The 17,506-nt window shown below is 41.7% G+C and overlaps 1 protein-coding gene across 2 annotated transcripts in view; it reads right to left on the reverse strand.

Moving 5' to 3' along the window:
* LOC137379688 (calcium-dependent secretion activator 2-like) overlaps nucleotides 1-17,506 on the reverse strand; it is a 796,052-nt gene that overhangs the window by 202,569 nt on the left and 575,977 nt on the right. For both annotated transcript variants that reach the window (XM_068050896.1, XM_068050894.1), the window contains exon 14: nucleotides 709-810. In XM_068050896.1, coding sequence (XP_067906997.1) covers nucleotides 709-810 — 102 coding nt within the window. The remainder of the gene's footprint in view (nucleotides 1-708; nucleotides 811-17,506) is intronic.

Raw genomic sequence — 17,506 nt, forward strand, 5'->3', positions numbered from 1 at the left:
AACTCTGGAATTGAAAGCTAGTCTCAGTAATAGCGAGTAACTATCACTAATTGTCATAAAAATCCATCTGGTTCGCTAATGCCCTTTAGAGAAGGAAATCTGCTGTCCTTACCTGTTCTGGCCTACATGAGACTCCAGACTCACAATAGCGTGGTTGACTCTTAACTGCCCTTTGAAATGGTCTAGCAAACCATTCCATTCAAGGGCAATTAGGGATGCTAGCCTGCCAGTGACGCCCACATCGCATGAAAGAATATAAAAAATAAATACGAGGCAGCAGTGTGGCCAGAACAGAGCAAGTTAAGTGAAATTTTTTAACTTTTGGAAGGATTTGGTAAGGCCAGGTGAACGCTGGGGCCTACATGCAAATGTGCCACAAGCTGTGACCTTGCCTTTCACTCCCCCGCAGAGTCGGCTCTGCGATCACTATATCCCTGCCCCCAAAGATTTACCTTATTCCAGGGTCTATTTCCGTTGAGTCCCTGGCTGTATCTGGCTCAAGCCCCAATTTCCACTCCTGCCCGTCAGCCCGGATATCATTCCTGCTGGTTTTAAGCAGCTGCTAGTACAGACAGATTCAAATTAAGCATGGGAGCTGAAATGGCCTGGGCTTCACACTTGTGTGGCAGTCCCGCCGTGCAGCTTGCCTGCCTCAAAATGCGCAATAAAGTGTTATTTTTAAAGCCAAGCAAACAGAAACCAGGTTACCTGAAGTGCGTGATCTGATTTTCAAGGAGGCACAGAAGTCTTTCTTTAATCTCATTAAACCTTTCTTTCTCTTCAACTGTTACAGTTCCAATTCCATCTGGTCTGAAAAAGAGAAGATACCTTTTAAATCTTGGAGATCAAACCAGAAGCTCACCAGTAAGAAATGCCACCTAAGTTATACATAAAGTTATAACATTGGGTTGATTCTTTGATTCCAGATTCACTAACAGAGCCTGCAACATATCAAAAATTTGGGCAAACACTCCCCACAATCTTGCAACGATCTTGCAATCTTTGATCAAAAAACCATGGGCATGCAAGTCCAGATTTCTGATTTGCACTCTCAGTAAGCAAGGTCCCAGATCAAGAAAGCAAAGTTGAAAAATTCCCCCAATCCCACAATATTCTTCTGCATATTTAAATTGAAGGGAGAGAGGAAAAAGAACTGAAGGGGAGAGGGAGATGAACACCGCTATGAACAAGGTGAAAAGGGAGAAGTACAGTGGCTCTGTGAACTGGGGTGGGGGATGGGGGGGGGTGGTGTCAAGAGTTCCTTTGTGTCACTGTGACAACCATAACGAAATATATAGTTTTTATAATCATTCTCAGGGTATGCATGCTTCTGGCTAGGCTGGCATTCAATGACCATCCCTAGTTACCCTGATAACAGTTGGATATGACTGAATGGCTTGCTAGGCCATTTCAGAGGGCAGTTAAGAGTCAACCATATTGGTTTGGAACTGGACTCACATATAGGCCAGATTGGATAAGGGTGGAAGGTTTCTTTCCCAAGAAGACATTAGCGAAGCAGCTGAGTTTTTAATGACAATCCAACAGCTTCACAGTCACTTTTACTGGTGTCAACTTTTAATTTCCAGATTTTATTTTAAATCAAATTCAAATTCTTAAACTGCCATGGTGGGATCTGAACTCATATTCTTTGGATTATTAGTCTAGTAAAGTGACACTACACTACATTACCCATTTCATTCAGGGATAGGCACTAACATGTTGCATCATGGACATTTGACAAAATTATTGACTCAGCCGTGGACAAGGGGACGGTTAATCTGTATATAAAGCATATAGCCAATCCAATGCCTTCAATGCACAGTCTAACTTAACTCAAGAACATAAGAAATAGGAGCAGACGTAGACTATATGGCTCATCGATCCTGCTCCACCATTCAATACGATCATGGCTGATCTTGGGCTTCAATTCCACTTTCCTGCCCGTTCCCCATGTTACTTCATTCCCTGCGTGACCAAAAATCTATGTATCCCAGCCTGAAATGTATTCAACGATGGAGCATCCACAACCCTCTGGGGTAGAGAATTCCAAAGATTCACAACCCTTTGAGTGCAGTAATTACGCCTCATCTCAGTCCTGAATGATCAGCCCCTTATCCTGACACTGTGCCCCCGCATTCTAGATTCCCCGACTAGCGGAAACAATCTCTCAGCTTCTACCCAGAATCTTGTATGTCTCAATTAGATCACCTCTCATTCTTCTAAACTCCAGAGAATATAGGTCCAATTTATTCAGCCTCTCATCATAGGACAACCCCTCATCCAAGGGACCAATTTAGTAAACCTTCACTGCACTGCCTCCAGTGCAAGTATATCCTTTCTTAAATGTGGAGACCAAAACTGCACACAGTATTCCAGGTGCAGTCTCACCAAAGTCCTGTACAACTTTAGTAAGACTTCTTTATTCCTGTACTCCAATCTCCTTGCAATAAAGGCCAACATGCCTTCCTAATAGCCTGCTGCACCCGTTTGTTAACTTTGTGTGTTCCTCGTACGAGTACCCCCAAGTTTCTCTGAACAGCAACACTTATCAGTTTCACACCTTTTAAAAAGTATTCTGCTTTTCTACTTTTACAACCAAAGTGAACAACTTCACACTTCCTTCTACTCCATTTGCCATCTTGTTGCCCACTCACTTAACCTGTCTATATCTCTTTGCAGCCTCTCTATGTCCTCGCTGCAGCTTACCTTTCCACCGAACTTTGTATCATCAGCAAACTTAGATACATTACTCTCTGTCTCTTCGTACAAGTCATTAATATAGAGTGTAAATAGAAAAACACATTTCTTCCTATAAATAAAGTACTAAGCAAACAAACATCAATGGAGAGCAGCAGAACTGTATTAGTTAGCTAGCAAGCAAAATAGTACACAATGCCAATGCAAATTACTTTTGTTGACAGAATAAAGCTAGCTACATCATGTCACGGGGTGGTAGATGGACCTTATCGGATGACCTCTATGGATTTACAGTGTGTCAGGAGTGCAAATTCATTCAAAAAACCATGAAACTCAAGGAGAGGATTGTTGTGATTATTGAGGTGAGACAGTAGAAAAATCAGCAATAGAAGGATGTATCATTTCTCACTGCTGTTGTCACAAGACAATGTCATGCATGATGGCCTCTGTTTATGCAACTTCTCCACCTGCTTGCAATATTTGTCTGAAGACAGGGCAGCCAACAAAAGGGCAGTGAACGCCAAATCAGGAGAACTGTATAGGATGAAGCAGATAGTATTTCACAAGAGCCATGTAAAATAGAAAAGCAGGGAGGGCAGACAGATTAACAGTAGGTAGCCTAGACTAGTTTATTCATCTTGACAGGTGGTTAAACCAGGTCTTGGATTCTAAAATACAGAAACAATATAATCTCTCATGGACAAAATGTCATTATCTCACCAAAGCTAATGACAAAATTAGATAAACACAATTACAAATAAACAGCGCCCTTCAGTTCCTCCAATAAAGCAATTTTCTTAAATTCACTTATGTCTATATCTCAGTCGATCACCGTCAATTCCAATTCAGCTCTGACAAGATAATTATTAACAAAAAGCTTTTCTGCAAAATGTTGAGCGGTTGTTACTGCATGTATTATTCAGTTACAAAATATTTAGTCACTATCTGTAAGATTGTGCTCCAGACTAACAGATTTATGTTCAAGCCAAATCCATTACCTTTTAACAAAAATGTACTTTTAACGTAAAGTAATTATATGATACAGACAACTTTCAAATGACATTGGCCAGTCAGGTTATCTTCCCTCAAAATGGATAGTAAATGATGTACATTGTAGTTACTGATCTTTGACATACATGTAAAACTTGTCTTTTAATCCAATTCGCAGCAAAAAAAATCAGTTAATGACCATTTCTAACATGGTCATTGAAACATAATAACTTTTTACTATGTCTTCCCTGACAGCTTTTAAAACTGCAAATGCAGCATAGACTTTGTTAATGAATCATAGACAGTTCATCATAGATGAAGGTTTATTAAAGCTATCCTTTACATTGCAATTACTAACTCTTGTATATGGGTCAGCAGCATCCTGTTCTTTCGAATATCATTCAGCCCCATTACACCATACTGTTGTATTCATGAGCAAGTTACAGTGCTGACGTCTGAAGGTTCCTTGGATTTTCTTACCTGTTTTCCCCTCAATACAAGTTCTGGAACAATGTGATTCCAAATGGATAGCAGCAGAATTGAAACATCTGTATAGAAGTAAAAGTCCAGCAACTTTCAACATGTCACTGAGCTTGTGTCCCAGGTGAAAGTAATGCGAGCCAGAGTGCAGAAATTGAAACGCCCTAAGTAACTTTTGCCATTTTAAAATGAGTTTAGATAACACAAACCTTTAAACTTGTTTTTTAAAACACAAGGTTAAAGGCTTGAAGCAGGGGTGTCCAACCTTTTCACATAGAGGGCCACATTACAATTTTCATCTTACATAAGGGGCCAGTGAGGCAATTTCAGCAAGATAAAGGCACTAAAAATCTTTCTTACTATTGTTATGACTGAGGCGGGAGGAATGCATTGGTTATTCCAGTTCCGCTTCTCCATGAGTCACAACATATATTTAAATATTTTCCCACTTACTGATATGATCAATCATAGATTCTATTTTTATCCCAGAATAAAACACACCAACCATATTTCTTTAATAAACAATAAAATTATCCGTTTATTATAAAACAAGTCTTAATTATTATGAAAATGCTTCCATTTTTGTTAAAAATATTTTGTAAGGAATTCATAGTCAAACTGAAGAAATATTGGACCAGTTTTCTTTTTAACAGAGTCATCAAGAGGACACTGAAAGAACTAGTTTGGCAACAATGTTTACTGGTTGTCACATGACTCAAGTTAAAAATAGAACAGAAACGCTGGTAACTGGGGGAAGACATGGGCAGAGAAGGGACAGTCGCATGCCCTTTGACAGGACAAGCCTGCTTAAGTGTCATGGAAGAAGAGACCAGATTCTTGATGAATATTCAAACAGTCAAGCCTGCAGAAGGAGAAGAGAATTCCCAAGGAAGGAGAGAAGACCACTAATCTGCTCAGATTTCCAGCACCTCTCTAAAAGACCCTGAGAAGTCCACTGTGTCAACTCATTTCATCTCCTTTCTTTGAAGAAAAGCCTGCTAAATTTATTCTCAACGCTGCCTGTGAAGAACTGTTCTAAAAGACCCCAGTGACCCATCTACCTATATTCAGAGGTTAAACTGTTAAGCCAGTTTCGGAACACAACATATCTCATCTGCTGCTTTCTTCAAAAATGAGCAAGTATTCAGCCCAAGTATTTTTTTGGCTTTAACAGATTTTTTATTAATAAATTATTATTAAATAAAATCCCTTTTTCCCCATTAACATGTGTGTGAGTATGAAGGGCTAAGGTAAAAAGGAAATTAAAAATGTCAATCTCTGTGTTTATGCTTTACTTCATTACTGGTTAAGAGTTGTTTTATAATAAACTGGTAATTTATGTTGCTCATTAAAGAAACTTGGTTAGTGTGTTTTATTCTGGGAAAAATAGAATACATGATTGCCCATATTGGAAAGTGGGAAAATTTAAATATATATTGTGACCTGTGGGGAAGTGGAACTAGAACAAACAGTGCACTCCTCCTGCCTCGGTCGTAACATAATCAGTAATGACGTAAAACATAAACACACAGATTGAAATATTAAAGTTCCCTTTTTACATTAGCCCCTCAGACTCACACACACACACACACATATACCGTTTAACTGGAAAAATAAAATAATTTTTGTTATTAGAGCTGTATTACAGACAAAAAAAACACTTGGGCTGAATACTCGCTCATTCTTGAAGAAACAGCAGATGCGATATGTTGTGTTCCAAAACTGGTATGCAGGGCTGAACTTTACGAGCCCTCCGACATCGGGGATTGTGGGAGGCCGGAATATTCTTCTCAGAAAGGCTCGCCACAACCCCTACACTGAGAAGGCCCCGCCGCATTTTACTGGCGATGGTAAGGCCTCGGTGCGGAACCCCCGCCAAATATTAAAATTAAGTTAAAATTATTCAAACTCACCTACCTTGCCCTGGCGGCTGTCCCATGCCGATATTCTGGCCATTGGCTGAACTCCTGCACCTTCGGAACTTTGTCGAAAGGGGGGAGGAGTGAAATTTTCAGGTCGGGAGAGGTGTGGGAGCAGGGAAAATCGCTCCAATTGGTTGTGGGGAAGGTGGGAAGGGGTTGAGGATCAAATGATCTGAAGGTGGCGGGGTGGAGGTGACAGTTCGGCATATTCAAAAGTGTTTTTTTGGGGGGATATGCCAAGATGCTAAAAGAGAACTCAGTGGGGCAGGAGGAGGGGGGGGGGGGGGGGGGGGGGAAAGAGGGGAATCAAAGATAAATTAAAATTTTTCTGCTGTTTATATGAAAATGGCATCTTTAAAAATGTAAATGAAAGTAAAGGGCCTGAAGCCCATTAAAAATGGCCCCAGCGCCTGCGCAGCGGTGCTGGATGCCGTTGCCTAGGACAGAGCAGCCACCCGCCTATGTCATCGGGAGCAGATGTTCCGCCCCTTCCATTTAAATGAGACCTCGTGCAAAATATCGCAGGGTCTCACAACAGCCACTCCACGCAGGCGGACTGCTGACTTCAAAGTACGCCGCGCTGATTTGCGGGGCGCTATTAAAATACAGCTCACAGTCTGGCCTCCGAGTGTATGTAGACAGGTCACTGGGATCTTTTAGAACAGTTCTTTGCAGGCCGTACTGAGAATTAATTTAGCAGGGTTTTTTTCAAAGACAGGAGATGAGATGAGTTGACACAGTGGACTTCACAATGTCTTTTAGAGAGGTGCTGGAAAGCTGAGATGGGTTGTGGTCTTCTCTTCTTCCTTGGGAATTCTCTTCTCTCCTTGGAAGTTCTCTTCTCTCCTTGGAAGTTCTCTCCCTTTTTTATACAGTTCAACCCTAACTCAAAACAATTCAAAAGCTAAACGGACAACAGGAGGTCAACCTTTTGACCTGTCACTTCTTTGTAAACAACTTCTCAAGGTGTCCAAAGTTCTCTGTTGTTTACTGAGCTGGAAGTCTGGTTTTTCCCAGAAAGGCTTGTTGTTGTTGCTGGAAGTCAAGTGGTTTCCCAGAAAGGCTCGTTTTCCTCACAAGACCTCTCAGTGACCCTTTTAAAAAACATTTCCAGGGACTGTTTTTTCAAAGTCATGGCCTTTACATGATCCCCTTTGAAAACCCCAAAGTTTAACATTTCTTCAATCTTTCAAAAATGAATCATCAAAAACTATATTTAACAAAACACAGACGCACTTTCGTAACATTATTAATCAAAGCAACAACATATGTGCATTTTTGTGAAGAGTCTTGAAATGAGAAGACTAATTTATTGACTTACTTTCTCGTCTATGTTTAACACTTATTTAGTGAAATACCTGGCATTTTTTTGCTTGCATAAGTAGTCAATGTTTGCCCGCACACTTGCAGCGATGTGAAGTATTCCGGATAGATATCCACCTGTCAGGCGTGATCTTGATCGCTCTCTCCCTCCTCTCTCTCTGTCTGTCTGACTGTCACGTTCTCTCTTTCTCCTCCTCCCTCTCTGTGTTTTCCCCCCTCTCTGATTCTCCCCCTTCTGTGTCGTAGGCCCCTCTATGTGTCCCCCCTCTCTCTCTGTGTCCCCAGTTCTCTCTCTGTCACCCCTCTCTTTTTGTGTCTCCCCTCTCACTCTCCCTGCTCCCCTCTCTCTTTGTCTCTCTGCCCCCTCTCTCTCTCCTTTCTCCACTTCCCCTCTCTCTTTCTGCCCAATCCCCCTCTCTCTGCCCACCCTGCTCACTCTCTCTCTGACCCTCTCTCACAATCACAGCATCGTTACAACGCAGAAAGAGGCAATTCGGCCCTTTGTGTCTGCACCGGCTCTCTGAAAGAGCAACTCCCTCAGTTCCATTCTCCTGCCTTCTCCCCATGATCTTGCACATTCTTCCTTTTCATATAACTATCTAATTCCCTTTTGAATACTTCAATTGAACCTGCCTCCACCATGCTCTCAGGCAGCACATTCCAGACCTTAACCACTCGCAGCATGAAAATGTTTTTCCTCATGTCACTTTTGCTTCTCTTACCAAATACCTTAAGTCTGAGTCCTCTCGTTCTCGATCCTTTCATGAGTGGGAACAGTTTCTCTCTATCTACTCTGTCCAGACCCCTCACGATTTTGAATACATCTATCAAATCACCTCTCAGCCTTCTTTTCTGCAAGAAAAACAGTCCTAACTTCTCCAATCTATCTAAAAAACTGAAATTCCTCATCCCTGGAACCATTCTCGTGAATCTTTTCTGTACCCTCTCCAATGCCCTCACGTCTTTCCTCAAGTGCGGCGCCCAGAATTGGATGCAATACTCCAGCTGAGGCCGAACTAGTGTCTTATATAAGTTCAACATAACTTCCTTGCTCTTGTACTCTATGCTCCTATTAATAAAGCCCAGGATACTGTATGCTTTATTAACCACTCTCTCAACCTCTCCTGCCACCTTCAATGACTTATGCACATATACACCTCGGTCCTTCTGCTCCTGCACCCCCTTCAGAATTGTACCCCTTTTTCTATGCTGTCACTCCATGTTCTTCCTACCAAAATGAATCACTTCATATTTCTGCGCATTGAACTTCATCTGCCATTGTCTGCCCTTTCCACCAACTTGTCTATGTCCTTTTGAAGTTCTACACTATCCTCCTCACAGTTCACAATGCTTCCAAGTTTTATATCATCTGCAAACTTTGAAATTGTGCTTTGAAACTGTACAGCAAGGTCTAGGTCATTAATATATATCAGGAAGAGCAAGGGTCCCCACACTGTTACCTGGGGTACTCCACTACAAACCTTCCTCCAACCCGAAAAACATCCATTAACCACTACTTGTTGTTTCCTGTCACTCAGCCAATTTCATATCCATATTGCTACTGTCCCTTTTATTCCATGAGATACAAGTTTGCTCACACGTCTGTTATGTGGCACTGTCTCAAAAGCCTTTTGAAAGTCCATGTAAACCACACCAACAGCATAGCCCTCATCAACTCTCTCTGTTACCTCCTCAAAAAACACCAGCAAGTTAGTTAAACATGATCTTCCCTGAAGAAATCCATGCTGGCTTTCCTTAATTAACTCACATTTGTCCATGTGATTATTGATTTTGTCCCAAATTATTTTTTCTACAAGTTTTCCCACCACTGAAGTTAAATTGACCGACCTGTAGTTGCTGGGCTTATCTTTACACCCTTTTATGAACAAGGGTGTAACATTTGCAATTCTCCAGTCCTCTGGCACCACCTCAAAGTCTAAGGAGACTGAAAAATTATGGCCAGTGCCTCTGCGATTTTCACCGTCACTTCCCTCAGTATCCTTGGTGCATCTCATCTGGCCCTGGTGTTTTATCAACTTTAAGTACAGGCAGCCTATCTAATACTTCCTCTTTATCAATTTTAAACCCCTCTAGTGTCTGACTTACCTCCTCTTACAACATTGCCTGGTTTGCATCTTCTTCCTTGGTAAAGACAGATGCGAGGTATTCATTTAATACCTCAGCAATATCCTCTGCTTTCATGTATAAATCCCCTTTCTGGTCCCTAATTGGCCCCACTCTTTCTTTTACCACCCTTTTACTATTTATATGCCTATAGAAAACATTGGGATTTCCTTTAATGCTAGCTGCCGACAAGTTTTTGTTTTTTTGGCGAGTTCCAATTTTTTGTTTAAAAGCCCGCCAGAAAACCACAAACTTGTCCAAAGTTCAGAAGCGCTGTCTCTACAGCTGTGAAACTGACTGCTGCATTTTTTTAAAAAAAGCCGGTCTGGGGAAAGAAGAAGCCAATGGGAAATTTCTCATCCCTGAAATTAGCAGTCCTGGACCTCAAATTTTTTTTACCGTGGATACTGGTGTCCCTGTGCAGACATATTGCCGACCCCTGATTTTATTGTAATAATCAGATTGACCAACAGAGAGTAACAGTACATATCCATAATAATTCAATATTTTTAGCCAAGAAATAAGGGAAGATCTGCCACTTTTGCCACGATCTTCAGCTAGACAAGAGATGAAATGTCGGATAAACTTACAGTTTCAGATCGGACAATCCTATCTGGCTCCTTTTAGGCTAACATAGGGGAAATCTGTAACATTAGTCAATTAGCAATGTACAGATGCAGCAAGTAGGCCACCAATGTTTTCTTCAGAAGATAAATAACACCGGTTTGCCGTTTTGTGACAGACAAGCAATGTGCTGATATGTTTTGGGCCACTGGTGGGCTGCGATTCCAGGGCTAGAATGACAAAGCAATATCTTCAAATGCAGCTTGTGAGACACTAAATGCAATACTTTTGTGGTTCTGTGAACACACATGGGCATGAGTGACAAAGAAGTCAAGACATACAAGAGTAGAATGGTACTAGTCCTTTAGCTGTAGGAAGCCTTTGGTTTGACATTTCCTTACTCTCTCTCTTTACTGTTTTGGGTTAGGGTAGCTACCTCAAAGACAGTCAAATTTCAGGTCCCTGCTCCAGTTCAAGACTCTGCTCCTTATATTATTTGGTATCGTGCAGGGATGTAGTCTCAAGAAATTGTAAGCTGAAGGAGCACATACAGTGGTGGGCATCTGCCCAGTGATTGGCATCTTCCCAAACTGTAGCTAATCTTAGGCCAGTAAATGCTCGTGCCATTCAACTACATCGGATTACCTTGAGGGACAACCGTAACATTAGTCAATTAGCAGTACACAGGCACATCAAGCAGGTCATTGGGAACTAATGTGAAAAAAGATGGCGAAATTAAGAAAAGTAGCAAAGTAATGCTACCTACAACACCATATTATACCAAGTAGATTGACTGATTATACAGACCATAAAGTGTTGCCTATCAACCTGCTACACAAATGCTACTGGCCAAAGGAAACCTTGCAGACATCCTTATTGCTCCTACATTGTTTATAATACTCAAAGCAGGGCATGCATCTCAAGCTGCAACTTACATCTTAAAAGATAGCTTCACACACATACATACAAACATACACACGTTCACTAAGGTGATAGTGCTTACTATGCACTAGTTTTGATATTAACACTCAGAACATTGGACAATTTTTATTGCTCCCAATAGAATAAAAGATATATAATATCCAATTATATATAAAATATAGAAATCTTACTGTACCTCTTGAACTAATTGAACCTGAAATCTTGCACAGTTTCTCTCATATGGCTTTGGAAAGAATGGCAGACAGCAAAAAAATTGTTGGAAGTCTCTGGAAAGGACACATTTAAAAAAACAGCTGAAATGCAATCTCTTCAATTTAAGTGTCCAAGGGAGCTAAATTGTATAGCCTTGAAAATAGGCAGGGTGATCGCAATGTGTGATTGCCCGCACCCACTTGATGTAATGTAGGTAGCATGCCATCTTAACTGGAGGCATAACTGGAGGCAGTAAGAATTTACCAGAGCGGGAGAGGGGCGCCTGCTTAAAGGGAGAGCATGTGCACAAACATTTTCCAAAGAGTCTTTGGTGAAGGAGGTGGAAAGGAAGAGAGATGTCTTGTAACCACAGGGAGGCAGAAGACCCTCAAGACACACAGTGAGAAGGCAGTAGGAGTAGATAGCCATGGAGGTCAATGCCAGGAGTTTACCCCCAAGAACCTGGATGCAATGCCATAAGAGGTTTAATGACCTCACATGAATGTTCAACGTCAGCAAATACATCTTCAAACGTACTACCAGCTGCACCACTAGCCTCAGACACTACTCAATTCACCATTACCCCATCACTTACCTATCAATAAGCTCTATCAGTCATGACTCCTACCCAGTATTTCTATATTTCACCTCACCCTCACACAGTTAGCACTGTTAGAAGCCTCACACCCACATCTCAAAGCTTGCATATAATGCTAGGTATTCAACCATGACAGCCATATCACTGAAACATATTGCACAATATTCACTGACAGACTGCCCTCTCTCTTGTAGGAGAAGGTGGTGCATAACTGGAGGCAGTAAGAATTTACCAGAGCGGGAGAGGTGCGCCTGCATGTTCTAACCCCTAAGGAGGAAATGGTGCTGGCCATTGTAGTAAGAGCCTTTGCTGAGGCCATGGCCAGCGGCTGGGTTGATCCCACTGAAGATGATGGTATCCTCATATCTAATTATCCTTCTCATATCCCGCTTCCCCCTCATCCGACAATTCCTTCTGATTTTTTTTTTCCTTTCAGATACTGCTCTGCATGGCCACTGCTCATGCGCTCAGTTAGCTTCGAATCCAAGAGGAAGGCCTACTAATGCACCCATGTCTGGTTTTTGCAGAAGCCTTGAAATCAGCTAAAGAAGTCCTTCTGCACCTGCCACACCACTTCCTGTAGACTTTTGAAACTTGAATCAACTGTGGAAAGCACCAAAAATATATAGAGTTGCAGCAACAGCCAGAAGAAATCAACCAACAAATAACCTGTAAGTAGTTGATGATCCAAGTTGTAGCAGGTGGGGATCATCTTTGCTGCTTAATGCGTGTTCAGCTGTGCGAGGTTAAGAGAGGGCATCAGCTTTAGGGTGGGCTCCAAAATGGTAGTGTTGGCATCAAATCAGCACTGCATGCTGATTGACAACATGATCTACTTGCCCTCCATATTTCCAGCGGATGTTTAGAGTGCACATCATAAACACCGTTTTGGTTCTGTAAGGACACTTGTAGCATTGAAAAAAATGGGTGCTACCAAGCCCAACTTCACCCCCTGAATTTCTCTTTTAAAAAAAAGTCTAACTACCTGCTTCCCTCAAACACATCGCAATGTCATAAATGTTAACTTAGGCACTGATGTCTGTGTCAATTGCATTGAGTAAGCAACCGCAGTAACATGGGTACATGGACGTCAGGATGAAACTTAGTTGGGGTCACCTTAGTATGCAGAGTAAACCAAGGGCAATCTGAGCACAGGTCACAGGTGGTCTTCAGTGGACAAGAAGACTGATCACTTTTTTTTGACCTGGGCCTCACCTTGTGCTGTGACAGAAATGTAAACTGAGCAAGTGCTAAGTATCTCAATTGCAGCATCTTTAAAATGCCAATACAATTTGAAATCTATCAATTGTATTCATTTAGAAATTATAACTCACATTTGAGACTGGAATATAGGAACAGAATCAGGAAAGGGCCCTCTTCCCTTGGGAATTAGCCGGAGTTTTATCCAGTTGAACCTCACTGCATGCTGCATTTAATTTTCTGCTGCATTAAGTGTTCACATGCAGTTTTACAATCAATGACTGCAGATGGTTAATAAATGAGGAACGTTCCTACCAATTCAAAAGGGGACTGTAATCCAAGCTAAAGAAAAAGAAAGCTGAATTCTTATCCTTTCCTAAGAAGAGGCCGCTCCACACTGGCATTGTTAGTTAAGAGGTGCAATTTTGCCTGGAGACTTTTAGGCCATTTGTACACAGTGAAAAGTAAATCCCTTTTCAGGCACCCTTAAAATGGAAGCTGTACATGCTCCACTCAGTCATCCTCCCATCCAGCAACCTGCTGTGAAACAAACCCCTCCAAATCCTAAGTCACTCTACTACTCTCCAAAGCTTGTAAGCAACAGAATGGCAGCAGAATGCATGCAGGTCAACAAGGCTTCACTTGCTTTTAGTTTTCATTCTTTAACAAACAAATTCAGATATGGACTATGAATTAGGAATGGTTGGCAATACAAAACTGGCCACAATAGCTAATTTCTTAAAGACATGGGGTCTCGACAAAAGTGTGCAACAAAGGTTAAAGTTCACAGCAGAACTTCTGTCAGTCAATTTTTCTAGTACACTACAAGCTTTCCAAAGCACATTACCAAATTGTTCCCTATTCCTGCTTTTAATGCTGCGGTGTAACTTGATTTCATTAGTTAACATGGAATAGTTACTGACAGTGATGTGTCACTTAATTTTGGAGGTGTGCTAAACTTTTGGGAAATAACTTGTGCAAGAAGACAGGAGAGTATTTAAAAGATATTAAGAAAACCTTCACTAAGTGGAAATGAAAAGCCTCAGTACAGTAGGCACATTTGAGTTTTGTTAATGAGCTTTTGCTACTTTAAACTAAAACATTTGATAATTTGACTTCTAAAATTCCAGTAGGAACCCTGACCATAAATAAGATAGCAGATAGTCATTGAGTACAAGAGTGAAATTCTTAATATTACTACTGAAAATACACAACATCTTGTATTTATTTATGTTATCGACAAAATTTGACACCGTGCCACAGATGACGATGTTAGGACAGATGACCAAAAGCTTGGTTGAAGAGGTAGCTTTAAAAGAGCGACTTAAAGGGAGAGAGAGAGAGGTAGAGAGGTTTACGGAGGGAATTCCAGAGCTTAGGGCCTTGGCAACTGAAGGTATGGCTGCCAATGGTGGAGCAATTAAAACCGGACATGCACAAGAGGACAGAACTGGAGCTCCCAGTATTAATTATATGAACCACATTTGTAAGTCTTACAATTTCAAAATGAACTGTTTCCTTACCAATTACCTGCCCTCCTGAAACTATCAACTCCTCGGTGGAATACATAGTTGCTGAGTGCTTTCCAGTACCTTAGCCAAATAGCCATGTTCTGAAAGCGCACGTCAGGAGATTTTTCAATCAAACAGCTCTGTGAGACAAACCTTACCTATCCTCACTGAGCGTCCACACATGAACAGTCAGGAGCAGAACCCTGGCAGATTTTCCCCATCCTAACTAAGAAGCACTAAAACCAGTTTTAAAGAAAGAAAACTTGCATTTATATAGCACCTTTCATGACCTCAGGACATCCCAAAGCACTCCGCAGTCAATGAAGTAGTTATGAAATGTGGTTCTGTTGTATTGCAAGAAACATGACAGCTAATTTGTGCACAGCAAACTCCTACTAACAGCAATGAAGTAATGACCAGGTATTTTGTGCTCAGTTGTCTGGAATGCAGCTTGAACACATGACCTTCTGACTCAGATGCAAGAATGATACTACTGAGTCACTTTGACAGGTGTGGCACGGCCACTGCCACCCCACTGAGATCAGCTAACTCAGCACAGGTCAAAGATCTTCCTGATTGTTGTGGCATGGCTATTCACTGGATGACCTGACTCAATCATCAGGGATGTTCAAAGGAAAATTTGGGGGAAGATAATGCAGAATCAGATTGGTTAAGACTAGAAGAGAACTAGTGGACAAGATTATAATCTAAAGAAACTGGGACTTAATTACATATAGGTACGATATGGAACATAGGAGCAGGAGTAGACCATTCATCCCGTTGAGCCTGCTCCACCTTTCAATAAGATCATCGCTCATCATAGAGTCATAGAGAGACACAACACTGAAACAGGCCCTTCGAGTCTGTGCTGACCAACAACCACCCATTTATACTAATCCTACATTAATCCCATATTCCCCACCATTCTCCTACCACCTACCTACACTAGGGGCAATTTACAATGGCCAATTTACCTATCAACCTGCAAGTCTTTGGCTGTGGGAGGAAACCGGAGCACCTGGCGAAAACCCACGCAGTCACAGGGAGAACTTGCAAACTCCGCACAGTACCCAGAACCAAACCTGGGTCGCTGGAGCTGTGAGGCTGCGGTGCTAACCACTACCATCGACCTCAACGCCACTTTCCCACATTATCCCCATATCCCTTGATGTCATTAATATCCAGAAATCTATCTATTTCTATTTTGAACATGCTCAATGATACAGCTTCCACAGCCCTCTGGGGTAGAGAATTCCAAAGATTCACCCCTCTCTGATTGAAGAAATTCCTCTTCATCTCAGTGTTAAATGGCCTACCCCTTATTCTGAGACTATGTCCCCTGGTTCCAGACTCATCAGCCAGGGGAAACATCCTATCAACATCCACCCTGTCACGCTGTAAGAATTTTGTAAGTTTCAATGAGATCACGTCTCATTCTTCGAAACTACAGAATACAGGCCCAGTTTCCTCACTCTCTCCTCATAAGACAGTTCCACCATCCCAGGGATTAGTCAGGTGAACCTCTGTTGCACTCCGTCTGTGGCAAGTATATCCTTCCTTAGATAAAGAGACTAAAACTGTACACAATACTCCAGGTACAGTCTCACCAAGGCTCTATACAATTGCAGCAAGACATCTTTATTTCTGTACTCATTCCCTTGCGATGAAGGCCAGCATACCATTTGCCTTCCCTATTGATTGTTGCACCTGCATGCTAGTTTTTAGTGACTCATGAACAAGGATACCCAGGTCCCTTTGGACACCAACACTGCCCAACCCCTCACCATTCAAGAAATACTCCGTCTTTCTCTTTTTTTCTACCAAAGTGGATAACTTCACACTAATTCACGTTCTATTCCATCTGCCATGTTCTTGCCCATTCACTTAGACTGTCCAAGTCCCTTTGAAACCTCCATGCATATTCCTCACAACTTACAAAGAACAAAGAACAGTACAGCACAGGAACAGACCATTCGGCCCCCCAAGCCTGCGCCAATCTTGATGCCTGCCTAAACTAAAACCTTCTGCACTTCCGGTGACCGTATCCCTCTATTCCCATCCTATTCATGTATTTGTCAAGATGCCTCTTAAACGTCGCTATCGTACCTGCTTCCACCACCTCCCCCGGCAGCAGGTTCCATGTACTCACCACCCTCTGTGTAAAGAACTTGCCTCGCACATCCCCTCTAAACTTTGCCCCTCTCACTTTAAACCTATGTCTCCTAGTAACTGACTCTTCCACCCTGGGAAAAAGCTTCTGACTATCCACTCTGTCCATGCTGCTCATAGATTCCCACCTATTTTTGTGTCATCAGCAAATCTGGCAATATTACAATTGGTCCCCACATCTAAATTATTTATATAGATTATGAAAAACTGGGGCCCTAGCACTGATCCTTGTGGTACCTCACTAGTAACAGCCTGCCATCCTGAGAATTACTTGTTTATTCCTATTCTCTGCTTTCTGTCTGTTAACCAATTCTCAATCCATACTAATATAATACCCCCAATCCCAAGTGCTCTAATTTTGTTTACTAACCTCCTGTATGGGACCTTATCAAAAGCCTTCTGAAAATCCAAATACACCATATCCACTGGTTCTCCTATATCTATGCTACAAGCAACATCCTCAAAAAAACTCCAAAAGGTTTGTCCAACATGATTTCCCTTTCAAAAATCCATGTTGACTCTGCCCAATTTTAGCATTATTTTCTAAGTGTCCAGTTATCACACCCTTTATAATAGATTCTAACATTTTCCCTACTGCTGACATTAAACAGGTCTGCAGTTTCCATTCACCGTCTCCCTCCCTTCTTAAATAGGGCTGTTTTCTGAGTCTCCTGAAGGTGATTGCGTAACTGAATGTTGTTTCTGACATTTTGTCCTTTCCATATGCTCAAAACCACTTTCAATAGAGACGTTTTAAAATAAGACCTAAAGAGTGCTATCTTATTTTGCAACAC

Source organism: Heterodontus francisci, chromosome 18 (assembly GCF_036365525.1).
Source record: "Heterodontus francisci isolate sHetFra1 chromosome 18, sHetFra1.hap1, whole genome shotgun sequence".
NCBI classification, from domain to species: Eukaryota; Metazoa; Chordata; class Chondrichthyes; order Heterodontiformes; family Heterodontidae; genus Heterodontus; species Heterodontus francisci.